General features: G+C 39.9%; 1 protein-coding gene across 1 annotated transcript in view; it reads left to right on the forward strand.

Moving 5' to 3' along the window:
* Window positions 1-430: 430 nt before the first annotated feature.
* LOC132404489 (cell division cycle protein 20 homolog) overlaps window positions 431-22344 on the forward strand; it is a 37152-nt gene continuing 15238 nt past the window's right edge. The window contains exons 1-3 of the mRNA XM_059988645.1: window positions 431-938; window positions 18673-18795; window positions 21383-21570. Of these exons, the coding sequence (XP_059844628.1) occupies window positions 431-938; window positions 18673-18795; window positions 21383-21570 (819 nt within the window). The remainder of the gene's footprint in view (window positions 939-18672; window positions 18796-21382; window positions 21571-22344) is intronic.

Consider the following 22344-nt stretch of genomic DNA (forward strand, 5'->3'; position numbering starts at 1 on the left):
TTACCAGTGTAGAGGAGGCCCCATCACAAGCATCAAATGCATTAGAGCAGGAAGAAAGAGGTGCAAGTGAAGCCCCTTCTTACGTGAAGGGCTATTTAGGTTCCTGAGTGGTGGTGAGGGGTAACTGAAGGGATGGGAATTACACCTCCAAAAGTTGCATGGGGCATTTAGGGGTTCTTCACTGCACTCTCAGTTCCAGCTATTTTAAAGTAACACTTACAGGGGTTCTGCTTATTAGATTACTAATATATTACTGGTATATTACTGCCAGAATATTTCTTGAACCCTCTTGCTGTTGTAGTCTTTCACTTTACTAAGGAATGTTTGTATTCATGTTTGATGCACAGTTGCTCTTTCTGCTGGTTTACAGGTAGCAGAAAGGGGAGAGCAGATAACTTCTCGATTCAAAACCAGAACCACTGGCAGTAGAATGAAATGGGAGCTGCCGAGTCCCATTGCCAGCAGCAGCCCAGTTGTTGCACGGTGGCACCATTTGTGTAGAAGAGAAGGCAGAAGTACAGACACTTTAACTGGAGCTCCATTAGTGACTGTAATAGAAGCAGGAGAGCAAACCTGGACTGAGACACTGCTGGGGGCTGGCCCATCACCATTAACTAAAGAACTGGGAGGAGCAGAAACACCACCAAGAAATGACCAATGGGCTAGAGTGGAAATGGTGACAATGAAGCAGGCAGAAGAAGAGACATCGTTAATGGTGGAGGGTGGAACCCGAGCAGGGACGGAGAATGAAACTAGATCTGTAACCTTTGTCGGGAATGTGGTCAGGCCAATAACTTGGCCAGGAACAAATAGTGGACCAGCAACAGAGGCTGCAACAGACACAAACATGGGTTCTCGAGGCTTAGCCAATGTGGAACTCCCTACATCTGGGAAAGCAGACTCTCAGCCAGTTTGTGCAGGGCACTCTACAACTTCAGGTGTGTGTGCTTTCTAATACTCTAAATAAAATTAACAAAGATTTAAGTCTCACTGATAGAGATGGATGAAAAGTGCTTGTCATTTGCCTGAAGGATAGTTGTGCACAGAACATTTGTGGACATCTTAGCAAAGATTTTACCTAATCAAAGACCTCCTTTAGCACATAACCTCAACCAGTGAATTTCTGTCATGTATAAATAGGAAATTACAGTGTGATAATCAAGCAAAAATGTACTGCATCATCCTTACTGAGATGTGCAGTAACTACATACATTTCATATTTTCTTGTGTCAGAGTTGGAAGTCTTTCAGCTCTTCAAACCTATTCTTGTTCTCAAAGCATTCCCTTCAGTCCCATTCCTTCATTTATTTACCTGTAACATATTCCCTCCCATATACCCATCAACTCTTTCTAGTATCATTCACCCTATACTAGGTGTCATTTATTGTGCGTAATTAATTACTTGGAACATCCTTGGGACATGGAAGGGAACTGGATAACAGATTCAGAGGGAGAAAGTTCAAATTCCACTCTAATTTACTAATGGGTTGTAAACTCGGCATATTTAGGTTCAGTGTTATTTCTAATTCATCAGGCCATCAGAATTACTCCATTTTGGAACAATTTAATCTACAGAGTTTCTCTCTCGATTGCTTTCTCTTTCACATTATCAGGAAGTTTAGAACCAAAATTTTAGTGAAATCCTCGTAGACCAAAAGAAAGGAAGTTTAATAGTTTCACTTAATACAGAGAAATGTGTGCAATATACATCTTGAAGTTCTTGTTCTTCACAGACATCCACAAAAACAGAAGAGTGCCCCAAAGAGTGAGTGACAGTTAAAATGTTAGAACATCTGAGTCCCCCTCCCCCCTCCCACGCACAAGCAGCAGCAGAGCAACGACCCCCCTGCACCCTCCCCCACTTCCGCAAAAATGCGTCAAAATCCACCCGCCAGGCAAACACTAGCAAAGACCCCAAGAAAGACCATGATCTGTAGTACAACAGTAACTAATCGTTCACCTGACGATTCAACATATTTAGGATTTAGGGGTCTAAGAATTTGCACTGAATTGTGATTTTAGACAATATCACCCACTGTTTATGAGAATAACAGGTACTTGAAAGTGTTACAGGTTGAATGCCCAAAGAATTGTATTTACCCAGGATGTAAAGAGATCAGGAAAGAATGCAAGAAAATGAGAAATAAGAGAGTCAGGAGGCAGAGTAGCAGTGTGAAGCTTTAAAAGAGGGCCGTTACACTGCTCATTTTGAGGTCCCGAGAGGCAGTAGTTGGAGTAGCAGCAGGAGGCTTAAAAAAGAGCCTTTCTGATCACCTAACAGAGCTTTTCAGAAAAGCATTGTAAGTCACACCAGCCAATAAAAGTAAAGTGGGCTCTAGCAGAGTGGCCATTGAGAGAGCGGGCCAGTGTCTGAGTGGTAAGGTAAAAGGCTTTGGTGAACAGAGGGGCAGGTAAAGTTCCTTGGATTTTCTTTTCAGTTTTAGAGCATTCAGATGGCAGTTAGGTCAGTGGCATGCTTGTCCGGTGAGATGTGGGAGATCTGGAAGAATTCCAGAATGTCTGAAGACCTCACAAATGAGAGGTATATCTAGCTGCAGCTCCTGACTGAGCTCACCAAGGAGCTAGAGTTGGATCTGAATGGACTTGGGGTCATCTGGGGTGCTGACAGTTTGATAGATATGGGTTTTAGTGAGATGGTTTAGGAGTTGGTTGACCAGCAGGAAAGGAAAAGTGAGTAGGCAGGTAGTGCAATATTCCCCTGTGGCCATTCCCCTCAGAAACAATTGTATCAGTTTGGATCGAGTTAGGGTGAGGGTGGTTGTTCAGGTGAAAGCAGCCCTAGTGACACCAGGACGGCTCTGAGGCTCAGCAGACAAGGGTGAAGACGGAAAGAACAATCGTGATAGGGCTCTCAGTAGCTAGGGGCCACCCTGGAGATTGCTGGCTGCAAAAGGTACCGTGGAGTGTTGTTTTGCCTCCACGTGCTAGGATCCAGGATTTTACAGAGTGGCTGCAGAATATTCTCAAAGGGTAGGGTGAACAGGTAGAAGTTGTGTATATTGGCACAAATAGCATAGATAGATAAATGGATTCAGTACTGCGGACTGAGTTTAGGGAGACAGGAAACATATTTTAAAAAGCAGGATTTCAAGGCTGATGATCTCTGGATTATATCCAGTGCCATGTGGTAGTGAGGGTAAGAACAGAAGAAAATGGCAAATGAATGCATAGCTGAAAAATTGGTATAGGGGGCAGGGATTCAGCTTTTTGAACTATTGAGATCTCTCCTAAGGTAGAGGTGACCTATATATTATCTCCTTCATTCCCAGGATCATTTTCATAAGTCTCCTCTGGACCCTCTCCATGCAGATTACATGGACCCTTGAACGTACAGGTGGAGCATAAGGTGAATAAAGGACATTTGTGACAAGTGTAATCAGCATCCCAGAGAGAATGGAGGAGTATTGAATGCACAGTGAATTAGAAAGGCAAAGGGGGTGGATAAAATAAAGGGAAATCCTGATATTTTATATGAAAACACAAAGGGAAGATGGAAAATAAAGGAACAAGTGAGGATGTACTAGAGATAAAAAAAATACAGTTCTAAATCAGCACTGAGCACTAGAATAGGGGGAAGATACAGCATGCATATTAATTTTACCGGGGAGAATAAGAAAGCTTGAATATTATGATCAGATGGGGAGCCAGTGTTAAGGGGCCTGGCTTCTTTAAAAAATGGATACATTACCAGGCCCTTAGAAGTAAGAGAGTGAATAGGACAGACATGGATCATTATTTTCTAAAGATCTTTTGCTGTAAGTGTTGTGTTGTAAGATGGAGGAGGTTTACAAATGGAAAAAAAATGAATAGGCCAACCATAGCTTAGTCTGCTTAACCTTGGTAGCAGGTAAATTCTTATAAAAAATCTCTTTTTTCTATATACATAATAGACATATATCTGTATACATCAAGGTTAATCATAGGCAGAGAGCATGGAATTCCTAAGGAAAGGTTGAATCTGAATCATTTGATTGAATTGTTAGATGGAATGTCTCATTTAAGGCAGTGAATTATGAAAACTCTTAGAGAGATACAGCATGGAAACAGGCTCTTTGCCCCACTGAGTTCATGTCAACCATCGAACACTCATTGTTATTTTATCCATTCATCTATTTTATCCTCTCCATATTTCCATCAATTCCCACCTTTGGTACAGCCTAGATGTTTAACAGTTATTTGACAAAGTTCCATATGCTGACAATATGATGTCATCTGCCATCCTCATAACAGACTTCAGCAGCAAAGATCAGTTAGTTTCTATTTCCAGCCCCCAGTAGACTGATATAGTAACTGCAGTCATGATAATTGAGAGACTCATTCCACTTACTATGTTGTTAACTGTTTTAAGATTACAGTTTAAACTAATAGGTACAGTAAGCTATAACTTTGCTTAAAGTTGCCTTACAATTAAAGAAATTGTACATGTAGGCAAGCATATGCTGTTTGAAAGCTTGCTTTGAAATTCATTATTATGCCATATAATTTTAAAGACAAGTGGTATGCACAATTGATTTAAAAGTTCCAGTATTTCTGGTCTGTAGTATTTACTTAAAACATCTAATCAAAAACATACAATAAAGTTTATGAGGCACATTAATGGTGCACATTTATATGTCAGGTAGTTAGACTCAGCATCATGCTCTTTTATTTTTAAGTAATTTTCTTTAACTCATTATTAACCTGCATTTTACAGTGAATACATAAATTCCTAAATCGAGCTTTTAACCCATCTTCACCAAGAGCAATTAAGAGATTAGCTTTATTTGTTTCATGTGTATCAAAACATTGAAAGATTTAGTGAAATGCCTCATTTATGTCAAATCAAATCTGTGAGGATTCTGCCGAGTAAGTGTCACCACTCTTTTTCTGCCAACATAGCGTATGCACAACTCACTAACCCTAACCATATATGTTTGGAAATGTGGGAGGGAACTGGAGCACTCAGAGTGAATCCATGTGGTCACAGGTAGGATGTACAAACTTCTTACAGTGGTGGGAATTGAACCCCAATTGGTGATTGGTGGCATTGTAATATGATGCACTAACCACTACGCTGCTGTGTCACCCCATTTAGAACTGGTAGCATTCTACTGATGGACTTTCACCCCTTTTATGCCACCTGGATTTAGTTGAATTCCCAGAGATAATTGCGCGATTCACTGTGGTGTTTTGGCTTTGCTAAGCTTAATTTTCAGATAATTTTTATGTTAAAAAATGACACATGGAACATTAGGCGACATTTTAAAATTAATTAATGCAAGAAATTCAGTCACCAGATATCAAATCCTGCTTTATTTATGTGTAAATTATCAAAACTATGCTTGTTAATATTTTGCTTTTTTTAAAATCAAAATAACAGAGAATGCAAATCGGGACAGAATATCTGCAAAAGCTTTCAGTGGTTACTGCTTCCCTAATCATAAGCTATCACATCGAAACAATACCTACCACTTCTTAAACCATTTTAAAGAAAGATATTTTATAACAAAACAGGTAGGCAAAATGGCTGTTACAAAAAGTAGTATTGCTTGATTAATAGTGACATATTTTAGCAAATGCCTATATTCTGCTTTTATTATACAATGTGTTTTGCTTTGGGACTACATTTAATGACATAACATTGGAACACAAGCGGGACGGAGTGAGAGTTCTGATGCTGAAGTTGGTGCTTTTAAATCAGTACAGAATGAAACTTTAAGTAGAATTTGAAATAGGGGAAATCTTTTATGCTGGCATAATGTTTCTATTGCTCTGGTCTAAAACTTTCATGGCTATTGTGCATGCACTAGAGCTTTTTATTGCTAAATATGGTACTTGCTGTCATTGTTAAACATATTTTTAAATAGAAATCTCAGAGAGTGATACCTTCCTGCCTGAACAAAACCAGAATTGTGACTATCAATGGAAAATGCAGTCAGACTTATGAAGGTAAAGTGATGACACTATCCTTTCACTTTCACAGTGCTAATTTTGTACTTTAACATATTGTTCAGGTGTGATCATCAGTCCACAGGTATTTAGTGCAACTTATTGGTGTGGCAGAAAATAATATTAGGCAATTATTATATGTAAAGTGTATCACCATGAATATGCAGCTAGCAGATTATTAATTTTTTAAATCTTTTTATGTTTTATTACTTAACGCAGGAATGTTTCAGATGTGAAAGAGAGGGATGTAAAAGAGGTAGGGGAGTTGCGTTGTTGATTAGGGAAAGTGTCACAGCTGCTCCTTGAGAGGACATCTTTGAGCACTCACCCAGTGAGGCCATTTTAAACTCTGGAATAAGAGAAGTACAAACAATATGACGGGGTTAAAATATAGGCCTCCCAATAGTCAGTGCAAGCAAGGCAGATGTCAAAGCAACAGGGTTGTTGTAGTAGGTGATGTTAACTTGCCATATATTGACTGAAAATCCTTTAGTGCTGGAGGCTTCGATGGTGCAGGATTTATTTGGTGCATCTAGGAGGTTAATGTGAAACAATATTGAGATACTCCACAAGGACACATACAAAGCTGCAGATGCTGAAACACATTCAAAATTCTGGAAGAACTCAGTGGTCAGGCAGTATCTATGGAAGAATGTGAACAGTCAATGTTCCTGGTTGAGACTCGTAATCAGAATTGGAAAGGAAGAAGGAAGAGTGAGGGCAGGGGCGGTGTGTGATAGGCAAGAAATGTTGACAGAGTCCATGGAGAGGAGGCTGGTTTCAGTAATGTGCTGAGCTGTGCCCACATCTCTCTGCAGCTTCTTGTAGTTATGGGCAGAACATTTGCCATACCAAGCTGCAATACATTCAAGTGAGGTGCTTCCTGTGGTGAATCAATAAAAATTAGTGAATGTTGAATATCAATCCATCATCAATTTCTTCTAACCTTAAACCTATGCTTTTCTATTTCCTTTTCCCTAGAAAAAGAGTGTGTGTATTTATCTTGTCTATGCCCCATATGGCCTAATACACCTCTAGTCCACCACAATCCAAGAAATGATTTCCTAGCCTACCCAACTTCTATCTCAAGCCCTTGAGTCCTGGCATCATTTTCATAAATCTTGCCTTTGACCTCCCAAGATGCAACGCCTCACGCTTTCTGCATTAAACTCCATCTACTATTTCTCAGCCCAAATTTCAAACTGGGGTCTACATTTAGTGGACAATAGACCCAACCAGTTCCCCTCCAGCACCGCTCTATTCACTCTAGCAGAACTGGTCCTCAACCTCAATAATTTCTCTTTTGGCTGCTCCTCTTCCTTCAAACCAAAGGCGTAGCCATGGGCACTTGCATGGGTCCCAGCTATGCCTGTCTTTTTATCAGCTACATAGAACAGTCCGTGTTCCAAGCCTACACCAGCATTGCTCCACAACTTTTCCTATGCTACATTGACAACTGTATTGATGCTGCTTCCTGCACCCATACTGAGCTCATCGACTTCATCAGCTTTGCCTCCAGTTTCCACCCTGCCCTCAGATTTACTTGGTCCATTTCTGACACCTCCCTCCCCTTTCTCATTCTCGCTGCCTCCATCTCTGGAGACAGATACCTACTGACATCTTTTATAAACCAAATCACTCTCACAGCTATATGACTGATACCTCTTCCTACCCTGTCACTTGTAAAAATGCCATCCCTTCTCTAAGTTCCTCTGTCCCCACTGCATCTACTCTCAGGATGAAGCTTTTCATTCCAAACTTCTGAGATGTTCTCCTTCTTCAAAGACCTGATGTAGTTTGGGAGACTGCTTCGCTGAGTACCTTTCCACTGTCCATCACAAAAAAGAGGGATCTCGCGGTGGCCACCCACTGTGACTTCCCATTCCCATTCCAATATATTAATCCATGGCCCCCTCTACAAGGCCATGCTCGGGTTGGAGGAGCATTCCATCTGTATTCCATGATATTCCTTTTATTCCATCTGGGAACCCTCCAACCTGGTGGCATGGACATCAATTTCGCCAGCTTCCGGTAATTGCCCACCCCTTCTTCTCCTTCACCATTCCCTATTCCTATTTTCCTTTCTCTCTTATCTCCTCAATTGCCCATCACCTCCCTCTGGAGTTCCTCCCTCTTCCCTTCCTTCCATAGTCTTCTGTCCTCTCCTATCAGCTGTCTATAGCTTTCACCAGTCGACTTCCCAGCACTTTACTTCGCTCATTCCAGCATTTGCAGATTTTCTCGTGTTTGAGTTACATCTAGTGGTACTTTTTGACCATTCCCCACTATCCACAGCACCATTTTGGTGTTGTCTGAATGCTTGCTAATCAGACTACTACCTACATTTTCATTAATAGCATTTGTATACTGTACTGGAACACCCGGCCTTATTTATGGCCAGGAGCCACTTAAAAGAGATATGATGTAGTGAAGGATCTTAGGCTGGTGAAAAAGTCATGTTGTAGCTGTGTAAATTTTTATTGAAACCACATATGGGGTATTGTGGGCATTTCTGGATTCTACACTATAGGAGGGATGTGGAAACATTTGAGAATGTGCAGAAGAGGTTCACCAGGATGTTGCTTGGATTAGAATGCATTAGGCATAAGGAAAGGTTGGACAAGCTGATTGTTTTCAAGAGGTTCAGAGATCAAGTGCAACCTGATAGACTATAAAATTATGAGAGGGATAGATAGGGTAGATAGTAGGATCTTTTACCAGGGGTGGAACTGCCAAGGACTGGAGGGCATAGATACAATGTGAGTGGGGGAAAGTTCAAAGGAGATGTGCTATGCATGCTCTTTACACAAGTGCCTGGAATGCACTGAAGGGGAGGTGGTAGTAACAGATACCTAAGCAGTTTTCAAGAGGCAGCTTGACAGACAAATGAACAGACAGTGAATAGAGGGTTATAAACCATATTGAGGCACATGGATTAGAGTCAGTGTTGGTGTAGACATGGTGGTCTGAAGGGCCTGTTCCTGTTCTGTACTGTTCTATTGGCAGAAATGATCTGTGCAATAAGGAAGATGGTGGTGTGGGAGATGAGAACATGAGAACATTATCCTCATTTTTGCTGGGAAGAAGGTAAGTGTGAGAAGAAGGGTGAGATATGAAGGAGGCCTGTTCAGCTGTGCTAAAGGGGACGCCACGGTTAAGGAAAAACAAGTTCACCTCCGAAGGATTGATATGGATGGTCTTAACATCTGAAGAGAGATGGAGAAGCTGCCAGAGTAAAATGGAGTCCTTTCAGGAAGTAAGCTAGGAGGAGTAGTAATTGAAGTGTATGTCTCATATCTTCCTTTGTTCTCAGCCAACGCAATTATTCATGAGGAAGCAAGCAGGCAGCTGAAACAAGCTGATGCACAAAAGTGTAATCAAAATTACATTAGATTGGGGAGAATGCTTTTTAAAATCCCTATCCCAGTTGAGCTTACAAATTGGCAATGATGGCTATCCCATACTCAGAAATCTGATTTATTCAAGTTACAGGGGCAACCAGCTTCAATGGTGAGCAGGAGTTCTGTTGAGTCACCTGCTGCATAAAAAGTGTGTATGGAAAGAAGAGCAATAATAATACTAAATTCCATTTGAAATATTTCAGTGTTCAACTGCCATTCACATATTTAATATACTATCGTTAAGTCATCATGTCTTTGACACAGAAGGAGGACATTGGGCTATCACATATATGCTGGTTGGAAAAGAAAAAAAATCTTAGCCTAAATGTACTTCACAGACCTTAGTCTGTTGCTTTGTTGTTATGGCATATCAAGTATTTATTGAAGAACATTAAGGATAATAAGGGTTCTAAATCTCTCGCACATCCTTTAAGTGAAATAAAAATCATTGGTGCCCTTTAAACCTACTGGTAATTACCTCAAATTTATTTAGGTAGTTTACAAAAAAATCTAGATGAACTCAGTAGGTCCAAAAGACCAGAAGACACAGGAGCAGAATTTGCCTATCGAGTTTGCTTCCCCCATTCAATCATGGCTGATCCTTTTTTCCCCTCCTCAGCCCCACTCCCTAGCCTTCTCCCTTTAACCTTTGATGCCATGTCCAATCACATAGACAGTGATGAAATGCTTTGAGAGGTTTTTCATGACTGGACTGAACTCCTGCCTCAGCAAGGGCCTGGACCCATTGCAATTTGCTTATCTCCACAATAGGTCAACGGCAGATGCAATCTCAATGGCTCTCCACCTGGCTTTAGACCACCTGGACAACACAAACACCTACGTCAGGATGCCGTTCACTGACTATAGCTCAGCATCTAATACAATCATTCCCACAATCCTGATTGAGAAGTTACAGAACCTGGGCCTCTGTACATCCCTCTGCAATTGGATCCTCACCTTCCTAACTGGAAGATCGCAATCTGTGTGGTTTGGTGATAATATCTCCTCAACACTGACAATCAACACTAGTGCACCTCAGGGGTGTGTGCTTAGCCCACAGCTCTACTCTCTGTAGACACAGGACTGTGTGGCTAGGTATAACTCAAATACCATCTATAAATTTGCTGATGATACAACCATTGTTGGTAGAATCTCAGATGGTGATGGGAGGGCGTACAGGAGTGAGATATGCCAACTAGTGGAGTGGTGTTGCAGCAACAACCTGGCACTCAGTGTCAGTAAGACGAAAGAGCTGATTGTGGACTTAAGGAATGGTAAGATGAATGAACTCATACAAATCCGAATTGGATAGAGGGAGTAGTTTCAAGTTCCTGGGTGTCAAGATCTCTGAGGATCTAACCTGGTCCCAACATATCGATGCAGTTATAAAGGCAAGACAGTGACTATACTTCATTAGGAGTTCGAAGAAATTTGCTATGTCAACAAATACACTCTAAAACTTCTATAGATATACTGTGGAGAGCATTCTGACAGGCTGCATCACTGTCTGGTATGGGGGGTGGGCTATTACACAGGACTGAAAGTAACTGCAGAGGGTCATAACTTTAGTTGGCTCCATCTTGGGTACTAGCCTACAAAGTACCCAGGACATCTTCAAGGAGTGGTATTTCAGAAAAGCAGCATTCATTATTGAGGACCTCCAGCACCCTGGGCATGCCCTTTTCTCTCTGTTACCATCAGGTAGGAAGTACAGAAGCCTGAAGGTAAACACTCAGCAATTCATGAACAGTTTCTTCCCCTCTGCCATCTGATTCATAAATGGACATTGAACCCATAAACACTTTTAAAATATTTATTAATTGTTTTATGTGCAATTTTTAATCTATTCACTATACATGTACTGTAATTTACTTAATAATTATTATTATTATTATTTTCTTCTAGATTATGTTTTGCATTGAACTGCTGCTGCTAAGTTAACAAATTTCATGACACATGCCGGTGATAATAAGCCTGATTCTCATTCTGAACCTATCAAGCTCTGCCTTAATACACCCAACAAGCTGGCCTCCACAGCTGCCTGTGGTAATAAATTACACAAATTCCCCAACCTCTGGTGAAACAAATTTCTCCACATCTCCGTTTTAAGTGGATGCCTCTTTATTGTGAAGCTGTGCCCTCTTGTCTTAGACTCCCCCACCATGGGGAAACATCTTTTCCACATCTATTCTGTCTAGGCCTTTCAACATTCGAAAGGTTTCAATGAGATCCTCCCTCATCCTTCTAAGTTCCAGCAAGTACATAGAGCTATCAAATGTTCCTCATATGGTAACTTTTTTATTTCTGGAATTATCTCTGTGAACTCCCTCTGAATCCTCTCCAATGACAGCACATATTTTCTTAGATGAGAAGCCCAAGACTGTTCACAATACTCAAGGTGAGGTCTCACCAGTGCCTTAATAAGCCTCTGCATCACATCCCTGCTCTTGTATTCTAGACCTCCTGAAATGAATGCTAATTTGTCTTCCTCACCACTGACTCTACCTGCTAGTTAACCTTTACAGTTTTCTTCACAAGGACTTCTAGGTCTCTTTGCTTCTCAGATTTTTGGATTTTCTCCCTGTTTAGAAAATAGTTTGCACATTTATTTCTACTACCAAAGTGCATGATCATGCATTTTCCAACACTGTATTTCATTTGCCACTCTCTTGCCCATTCTCCTCATCTATCTAAGTCTTTCTGCAGCTTTCCTGTTTCATCAACACTACCTGCCCCTCCATCAATCATCATATCATCTGCAAACTTGGCAACAAAGCCATCTATTCTATCATCTAAATCATTGCTATACAGCATAAGAAGAAGTCCCAACACCAACCCCTGCTAGTTACTGAAGGATCCTTTTATTCCCACTTGCTGCCTCCTACCAATCATCCAATGTTCTAATCATGTTAGTAACTTTCCTGTGATATGGACTCATAACTTGGTAAGCAGCCTCATGTGTGGCACCTTGTCAAAGACCTTTTGTAAGTCCAAATATACAGCATCCACTGCATCCCCTTTATCTATCATACACGTAATCTCCTCTAAGAATTCCAACAGATTCATCAAGCAAGATTTTCCCTTAAGTACACTATGCTGACTTTGTCCTATCTTGTCCTGTGTCTCCAAGTAGTCCATAACCTCATCCTTAACAATTGACTCTAATATCTTCCCAACCACTGAGGTCAGGTTAACTGGTCTATAATTTTCTTTCTGCTGTCTTCCTCCTTTCTCAAAGAGTGGAGTGGCATTCGCGATTTTCCAGTCCTCTGACATGATTCCAGAGTACAATGTTTTTTTAAAGATCGTTACTACTTCCTCCACAAATGCTGTTTCTGCCGCTTTCTGAACCCTAGTGTGCAGTTCATGTGGTCTGGGTGATTTATGTACGCTTAGGTCTTTCAACTTTTTGAGCACCTTTTCCCTTGAAGTAGTAGCTGCACTCACTTCTCTTCCCTCACACCCTTCAATGTCTGGCACACTGCTAGTGTCTTCCACAGTGAAGAATGATGCAGGCAACATCTGAATAAAGAAATGGACAGTTGACCTCTTGGGTCAAGACCATTCATCTGGACTGAAGCAGAGGGGAGAAGGATAAAGAATTGAGGGGAAGAGACGAGGTAAAAGCTAGCAAGCAATGTGTGGATCCAGGTGAGGTGGAGTGTTTAGCAGATTGAGGAGTGAAGGGTGGAAACCAACAGAAATTGGGAAGTGATAGATAGAGGCACCAAAGGGCTTCATTTAATATAATTTGATAGGAGAGGAAGGTGGAGCATAGAACTAGATAAGAGAAGTGGTTTTGGCAGATGTCAACTGTGGTGGCAGGAGATTAAGTGTTGGGTGATGGGCAGATAGAGTAAATGGAGGACAGTAGAGAAATGGGTGATAGAGTGCCTAGAGGAGCGGGTCAAATGTGTGTAGGTGAATGGGGTAAATCAGGAGGAGGGAGAAAGGGACGTGTAGTTATTGATGATCTTTTTTGAGGGAAAAGGGTTCTTGCTATCCACTTTATTCAGACCTCTTATTTATCTCAGTTAAATATTCCCTCACACTTCCCGTGTTTCAGTTTGGCACTTATACCTAAATTCACAAGATGTAATTTCTTCTATGTGTATTAGGGATGTATCTTACGAGTTATGCAGGTGCTTTGGAAACAAACTTTCTTTTTTCAATCTTTTTATTGATTTAAAAATAGTGCGTATACAAACAAGAGGAGAATATCGCTGGTATATATGTCAATAATAGTACATACAGAAGGTAAAATAAACAATATCAGAATTACACATAGTGTTAATCTACGAAGTATGAATTTGATATAGAATGTATAATTCTCCTCTTATCAATTTATGAAGAACGGAAGGACTATTAGAAATTTTTATATAGAAGAAAAAAGAAAAAAAACACTATTCTAAACAGAAAAAAAGGACTAGGCAGTCCATCCTGAGAGAAAAACCAAAAGAAGAGAGACTCTCTGACCAAATCCAATGTTCTGAAAAAATAGCTGAAAGGGAATCAGTACAAAAATCAGGTCATATGAAAGTATTGAATAAAAGGTCACCAGATTTCTTCAAATTTAAAGGATATAGCCAATGTCCGACTTCTTATTTTCTCTGAACTTAAACAGGAGGAAACAAACTATGATTCCCTGAGCAGGGCCAAGGGGAAGCAGAAGGAAAGTTGCAGTTCTTCCACTAGAGGGCAGGGCTAAAGCATAAATGCCTGAAGTGAGAGTCAACTATTCAAACTCTGAGAAAAATACGTTCAAATTTGATCTAATTGCCACTAGGTGGCAAAATCATATAATGACAGTCTGATGAGTTTGTGCAAACACATAACATATTAAATGTAGATATAAGAAATATAATTGAGAAAAATAATTGGCACAAAAGTTGGAACATTAAAATTTCAATTGATCTACAAGGTTTCATTGTCTTTTTGAAATCAGCAGATATAAAATTGTTTTTGTGTCAAATACTAGGCTATAGGGCAGTTCAAAATGTGAAAAATGTATCTAGGTGTTAAAAATTCTTGGGGAAGCATGTTCGGAATTTTTTAGGACCTACATTTAGCATCAATGTGATCCTTTTTTGGTCAAGTGTCATCAGTGAAGCCTTTGTTTTCCAGCTTCCATTGAAAAGGTATTTTAACAAGTACATGGGTGGGAAAGACTTGGAGGGGCATGGGCCAAATACAGGCAAATGAATGATATTAGCTTTGATGGGAACCTAGTTTGGGATAGATCGGTTGCGACAAAGAGCCTGTTTCCATACTGTGTCACTCTATGACTCTGAAAAACAGCTTGGTTATCCTGCAGCATTAACTAAAACACCTTAATTACAGCTTATTGAAAAATATTTAAACTACTAATTTTCTGCTATAGTGCCATAGAGTGTTTGGCAATAAAGGAACCGTACATCCTAGTATAGCAGCACACACAAAATGCTGGAGGAACTCAGCAGGTCAGGCAGCATCTATGGAAAAGGGTAAACAGCTGACATTTTGGGCTGGGACCCTTCATCAAAGCTTTATTAAACTGCAGAACAATATTGGCTATCCTCCAATCCTCTACATCACCTGTCACTAAGGATGATTTAAATATCTCTGCTAAGGCCATGGCAATTTCTGCACTTCCCTCCTACTTGGCATGAGAAGACACCTTGTTAGGCCCTGGGGATTTACCTAGCTTAATTTGCCTCAAGACACAAACACCTCCTACTCTGTAACCTGTATAAGATCCATGACCTCACTGTCACTTTGTGTCACTTCTATAGACTCTGTGTCTGTTTCCTAAGTAAATAGAGATACAAAAAAAAAATCCATTTAAGATCTTCTCCATCTCCTTAACCAGGACCTCAAAGTCTCTTGAAAACCAAGGTTCCCTAAACCTGCCATCTTTACCTTTTATTCTGACAGGCACATACAAGATTTGTACTTTCAAAATTTCACTTTTCAAGGCCTCCCATTTACCAACTGCACTTTTGCCAGAAAACAGTCTGACCCAGTCAACATTTGCCAGATCCAATTTGATATCATCAAAATCGGTCTTTCTCTAATTTAGAATCCCAACTCACAGACCAGAGCTGCCATCTTCCATATTCACTTTGAAACTAATGGCATTATGATCACTAGATGCAAACTGTTCCCCGGCCTACACAAACTTAAGAATGCTGAAGACTTGATCTGAGATGTCCTGCCCTGTCTCATTCCCTAATAGCAGATCAAATATCACATATTCTCTCGTTGGGACTTCTCCATACTGATTAAGGAAACTCCTGAACATATTTGACAAACTCTAACCCATTTTGACCTTTTACATTATGGGAGTCCCAGTCAATATGTGGATAGTTAACATCAACATTTATAACAACCTTATGTTTCTTGCAATAGTCTGTGTTCTCTCTACAAATGTGTTCCTGTAAATCCCTCAGACTATTCAGTGGCCTGTAATATAGCTCCATTAACACGGTCACACCTTTCTTATTCCTCAATTCCACACATGACACTTTACGAGATGAGTTCTGCAGTCTGTCCTGATGGAGCACTGTCATGACATTTTCCCTGACTAGTAACACCACCCCTCCTCCTTTCATCCCTCCTGCTCCCTCACATCTAAAACAATGGAACCCTGGAATATTGAACTGCCAGTCCTGCCCCTCTGCAACCAAGTATCTCTAATGGCTACAATATCTTAATTCCAGGTGTTGAGCTATGTTCTGAGCTCTTTTACCTTTCCTACAATACTTCTTGCATTGAAATATATATATCTCAGAACACTAGTAGCACCATGCTCAACCTTTTGATTCCTAACTTTGTCGGAGATCTTAACAACCTCTCCACTATCTGTTCCAGCAGTCTGGTTCTCATACCCCTGCAACACTTGTTTAAACTCGTCCCCCTGTGTAGCACCAGCAAACCTTTCTAGTAGGATATTAGACTCTCTCCAGTTCAAGTGCAAACTGTCTTTTCCTTACAGGTCCCACCTTCGGTGGTAGAGAGTCCAATGATCCAAAACTCTAATACCCTTCCTCCTACTTCAACCCCCTAGCCATGTATTAAACTGTATAATCCTGTTTCTGGTCTTACAAGCATGTGGCACATCCTGAGATCACAATCCTGGAGGTCCTGCTTTTTTACTTAGTGCCTTACTCCCTGAACTCACTTTGCAGAACCTCATCGCTCTTCCTACCTAACTCATTGGCACCTATATGGACCACAACCTCTGGCTATTCACCCTCCCATTTAAGAATGCTGAATACTCAATCCGAGATGTCCCAGATCCTGGCATCCGAGAGGCAACATACCATCTGGGAATCTCATTTTCTTGTACAGAACCACCTTTCTGTTTTCCTAACTAGCAAATCCTCTATCACCACAGCTCACCTCTTCTTCCCCTTTCCTTCTGAGACTCAGTGCCAGAGACTTGACCCCTGTGACATTCCTCTTCTAGGTAATCCCCACCAAGGGCATCCCAGAGTGGTGTACCTGTTGTTGAGGGGATTGTCCACAGGGGTACTCTGCACTGGTTGTTTAACCGCTTTCCCCTTCGTGACTGCCCCCCCCCCCCGTTTTCTGTGTCCTGCACCTTGTGGGTAACTACCCCTCTTTATGTCCTATCTATTGTCCTCTCAGCCTGAATGATCCGGTGTTCATCCAGTTCCAGCTCCAACTCCTTACCACAGAGTGTTAGAAACTGCAGCTGGATGCACTTCTTGCAGTTGTAGTCATCAGGGAGAATGGAGCTTCCTCTGCCTTCCCACAATCCGCAAGAGGAGCATTCAACTATCCTGCCTGGCAGCCATATTGTTCTAACTGAGCAAATATAAAGAAAGAAAAACCAATAAATAAATTGTAGGAAAATAACGCACCAATAGCTTTTTCGCTTTCTCTCACTCAAGCCACTCCTCACTGAATCCTTGAAGATCTAAAGTTTCAAAATCCCCACTCTGTTATTGTCTACTCCAGTAAAGGCAGCTCTAACAATGGCCGCTCTGCTTGTCCTTACCTTATTTTCATTTGTTCTGGCCAATCAATCCCATTTGCTGATTGGCCACTGAGTGAGCTATGTCTTCTCGTGCTTCTGATCTCTGACTGGCCGCGGCTCAAAAAACCAAACTGCCATGTATCAATGCCATATGTACTGAACTGACGAACCTGAGTAAGCTACGTCTTCTCACGCTTTTGATCTCTGATTGGCCGTTGTTGAAAAACATTTTTATTATTTTATTAAGACAGTTCATGAATTGAAAAAATCAGAATATTTCACTTATTCATACATACACACGTTTTGTGGTTTTCCTTTTCTTGCACATGCTCCTCTTTTGACATAATTATCTATATCACATGCACTTATCTACCCCGGAACTCATCTGTTTTTCTTAAACCCTGTCATAGTCATTTGCAGCCTGTGCCAATTCTCAGAAAAAAATGAGATGCTAGCTGATAGTTGAGATGATATTTGGATCCATGGTATATAAGAGTTATGGGATTAAGAGTAGTGATTCAGATATGACAAGTGCACAAGTACATATGTGTGGCATGAATCCTTTGTAGACAAGTTATTAGCAATATCTTTACGGGTTATTGCTGTCTAGTGAGGGAAGGGCTGTTGCATAGAAGAATCAAAGCATAATAGAATGGAAAGTGTTCTCTGTATGGTCTTATGCATGATGTTTAACATGATCGTTAAGGCTACTAAACAAAAAATGTTTCTGTTCTTGTTAAGTATTTATGTGCTTGATTTATATCTGCTTTGTGGTTATTTCTGCTCTTTTCTATAAATACTTACTGAGTCAAAGCGATTCTATTCGTCACATGATTAAAAACCCTTTTTTATATCAGGTTAATAAAATAATCCTAGAAATATTTTCAACTTTAAAAAGTTTATGGAAAGTTAAACTTTATTGATCAGATTGTTCTATTTTTATTTCTTTGTTGAAATGCACAACACCTGCATTTGCTAAATCATATGTTAAAAAGCAAATTCTCAATATTTATATGCTTCAAGTATTGAAATTACTTGAAGTTTCATGTATTTGTTTGTTAGTGCAAACACATATGAAATTATTGTCCACTAGTTGTATGCACATTTTGAAATTTAGTTCTGTGAATCTAAGACCTTAGTGCCCAAAAATCTATTAATCTGAGTCTTTGATGTACATAATTACTGTGTTCACAGGACTTTGCTTCAAAATTTAGACAGCATATGTACTGTTGTGATTTTTTGGACAATTATTGATCAATAATTATGACTAGACTAGTTCTCTGTTTAGAATAGATTTGCAGGCTTGTCTAACAATGTTGAAGCACCTGTTCTTTGTTTTAGCACGCAAGAACTATCTAGCTGATGTTTCTTTGCATGTAAAACAGGATCACACAATAAAAAATCGGTGCATATCTTTAATTCCTTTGAAAGTCTTAGATGCTCCAGGATTGAAGGATGATTACTGTAAGTATCATTTTCCATTGCAGGATTGTATAATCTGTTTTATTTAACTTGTATTTAAACATAGAGTGCCTTCCTGAGCTTGCCCCATTCGCCTGTATTAGGCCCGTTTCCTTATAAACCAGTCCTATCCATGAACCGGTTCAAATGTTATTTATACATCCTGGCTGTACCACTTCATCTGGCAACTTGGTCCATATGCCCATCACCCTCTATTTGAGAAACCTGTCCCTCCGTTTCCCTTTAAATCTTTCCCTCCTTATCTTAAAGCTATGCTTAAAGCTTATCTTAAAACTAAAGCTAGTTATAGATTTCCGTACCTTGAAAAGGGATTGACTATCCATCTGACTATGCCCTTCATGATTTTATGTCCCTCTCTAAACTGAGCCTTGAGCCTCCTTTGCTTCAGGGAAAAAAAGCCGCTGCCTATCTAGCGTCTCCTTATAATTCAAGCCCTCCAGTCTCAGCAATATCCTTGTGTGTTGTATTTCTGCACCCTCTCTACCCTAATCACATTCTCACTATGGCATGATAACCAGAACTTCACCCAATGTTCCAAGAGTAGCCTCACCATATACTGTACAGCTGTTATATAATGTGATATATACTCAGTGATATACATATATAAACGTGTTACAGACTCAATGCTCCATCCGATGAAGGCAAGAATGCCATATGATTTCTTCATCACCCTGTGTTGCCATTTTCAGGGAACTACTTATTTGTAATGCTAGGTTTCTTTTTTTTTACAATATTCCCCAGGACCCTATCATTCATTGTGTATGTTATACACTGTATCAATTAAATGCATAATTTCAGACTTGCCTATATTAAATTCTATCTGCCAGTCCTTTGCCCACTTTCCAAGTTGATCAGGACCCTGTTGTATCTTAGACAACCTTCTTTACTGTACACCATGCTACAAATTTGGTGTTTTCTTCAAACTTAATGATCACTTCATCTATATTCTTACTAAAATCATTGATATACAATATGTATGACAAACACCAGGGATTCAGCACCGGTCCCTATGTTCACCAATCTGAAAATTGACCTTCCACTCCACCCTCTAACTGATTTCAACAAACCAATTTTGTATCCAATTGGCTAGCTCACCTTAGATCCCATGTGATCTTACCTTACAGGCCTTGTCAAACACTATAGACAACATCTACCGTCCTGATCTCTTAGTCACCTCTTAATCAATTTCATGGGACTTAATTTCTCATGCACAAAGCTATGTTGGCTATCTCTAATCACACCTTGCTTTTCCAAATGCCAAATGATCTTAGAAACATAGAAAACCTACAGCACAATACAGGCCCTTTGGCCCACAAAGTTGTGCTGAACATGTCCCTACCTATCTGAAAATTAATTTTGATTATTAATCTTTATTTTTTGGTTAGTTGACTCCAGGTTTAAAATTTAACTTTAATTATTTAATTGATTTCTGGTACCAATGTCATTTCTAGTACCAGTATTCAAATTAACTTTTCTTTGGGTCACGCAAGTGTAAGCTGATTAGTTTTCTTGCTTCTGATTTCTGTTTAAGCATCGTTGTAGCAGAATATGAGTTCAAACCAGCAGGGAAACACCATTCTACCACATATTATTGTAAAACTTGTGGCTCTGGTTTGACAACCCTGAATTTGAGTTGAAAATCGGAATCATTGAAGTGGAAGCCACAGTGTAATAAATGTCTAATTCTGGTCACTGATGAGGAAGCACCTCTGTAATGAGTGAAATGGGCTGCATTGCTCTGCCAAGTTGCTATTATAAGCAAGTATAAGCCCTACAGCAGTTCAGAGGATTTAGACACAACTGTTGGACTGAAGGAATAACTGAGAGGAAGTTTTATTTAATACTCTGTGTTTGTACATGGTAATAGAAAGCATTACTTTGGATTTTATGAACAAGCGTTGTTGGATGTCATTTATGGTGTGTTAACTGACACCACTTCCAATGGATTTCCAATGTAGTTCTCCAAATTTCTTTAAAAAATCTTAGCGAGGACCTTATCCACGTGGGTTGAATCTGACTCTTCCTTATTTCTATGGAAATTCTGCTTGTCTCCCGCAGTAGGAATTCCTTGTACAACTTTGGGGGCTATTGATCGCAGATGCATCAGCTCTAGGCACGTTCATGTTAATTCAGGAAGTGTCATACTTAAGTACTTCTTACACTCAAAATATGTTCATTGCTCACCTTTATTTTGTAAAAAAAATTGTGTTTCTCTCAGCATCTGAAATTTTAAAGTTTCTATTCTTGAGTTCAATTCCTTCTATGTCTTACTTTCCTTCTCCACCTAATTGTCAAAGTCCCATCCTGCCACCCCCCAATTCCCAATCCCTATTATTGAGAGTTGGAACTTGTAGTACCTGTCTTTCATTTTCTAGAATTCCCTACTAAAGTCATTCCACTTCCCTATCTCAGAGACATTGCTAAAGTACAATTTTGCAATTTCTCTCAATTTCTCTTCGTTTGGCTCTGTGTTTTTTTTTATCAGACCTCTGTAAAGTATCTCATAGTATTTAGCTATGTAAAACTGCACTACAAAAATGCAGCTTGTTATTGTTACAATATTTTCTAGATCTTAATTTGGTCGACTGGAATGCTGCAAATATAGTAGCTATTGCCCTTTCCAATGCAGCTTATCTTTGGCACCCAGAGAAGGGAGTCCATAAGGCCTTAAATGTGGAATCTGGATACATTTCGTCTCTGGCCTGGATTAAGGATAGAAACAGCCTCGCAATTGGAACTAGTGCTTCCCAGGTACAGGTAGGTGGATATTGATAATTGTTTTTCACATTTGATTTTATTGATGGGAAAGATAGGAAAGGAGTTTTGTTTATTTTCTTTAAAATTCAAAAATCTTCAAGTGTCAAAAATTATGATTACCAATAATTTGGAAGATGTGTAGTGAAGGTGGTTGATGGTTGGGTTGATTTATTCTCCAATCTTGGCAATTTACTTGCAAACAATTGTGGAATCAACAGCGCATTGACGATGTCTCCTTGCTCGGTGACAAAACGTTTGTAAGTAAATTGCCAAGATTGGAGAACAGCTCAGTCCAATCATTATTTTTATGTTTGTTCTTGATAAAAGAAAAACTTTGCATGGTTTTCAGCACATTTATTAACATTCAGGGCTTCAGCTCCATGCTTTAGCGTGCGCTGTCTAGTTCACCAATGTCACTTCCGGTTCCTGGTGAACCACTGCATTGCACACTGGGAACTGAAGTTCTTCATTATGTACACACGTAACACAATTATGATTACCAGTTGAAGAGATAAACTTCAGATATTAACAATGACTGTATACAAAATTCTGGATACATGTGCCAGAGTTGCCAGGGTGCGTGGGGAGGGGGCCAGATCTTGTCCTCAGGTCTGGATCCTTATGCCAGTTTCACTTCTGTTGGTTGAGGGACTATCTTACATTAATTACTCCTGTCATAGTGGAAACAATCAAACATTAGATAGTTACATTCAGACATTCTTGAGAGCAGGCTCTTTAGCTTTCATTCTGGTGTGAAGATCATTAGGTTACATG

The sequence above is a fragment of the Hypanus sabinus genome, chromosome 14 (genome assembly GCF_030144855.1).
Source record: "Hypanus sabinus isolate sHypSab1 chromosome 14, sHypSab1.hap1, whole genome shotgun sequence".
Lineage (NCBI taxonomy): Eukaryota > Metazoa > Chordata > Chondrichthyes > Myliobatiformes > Dasyatidae > Hypanus > Hypanus sabinus.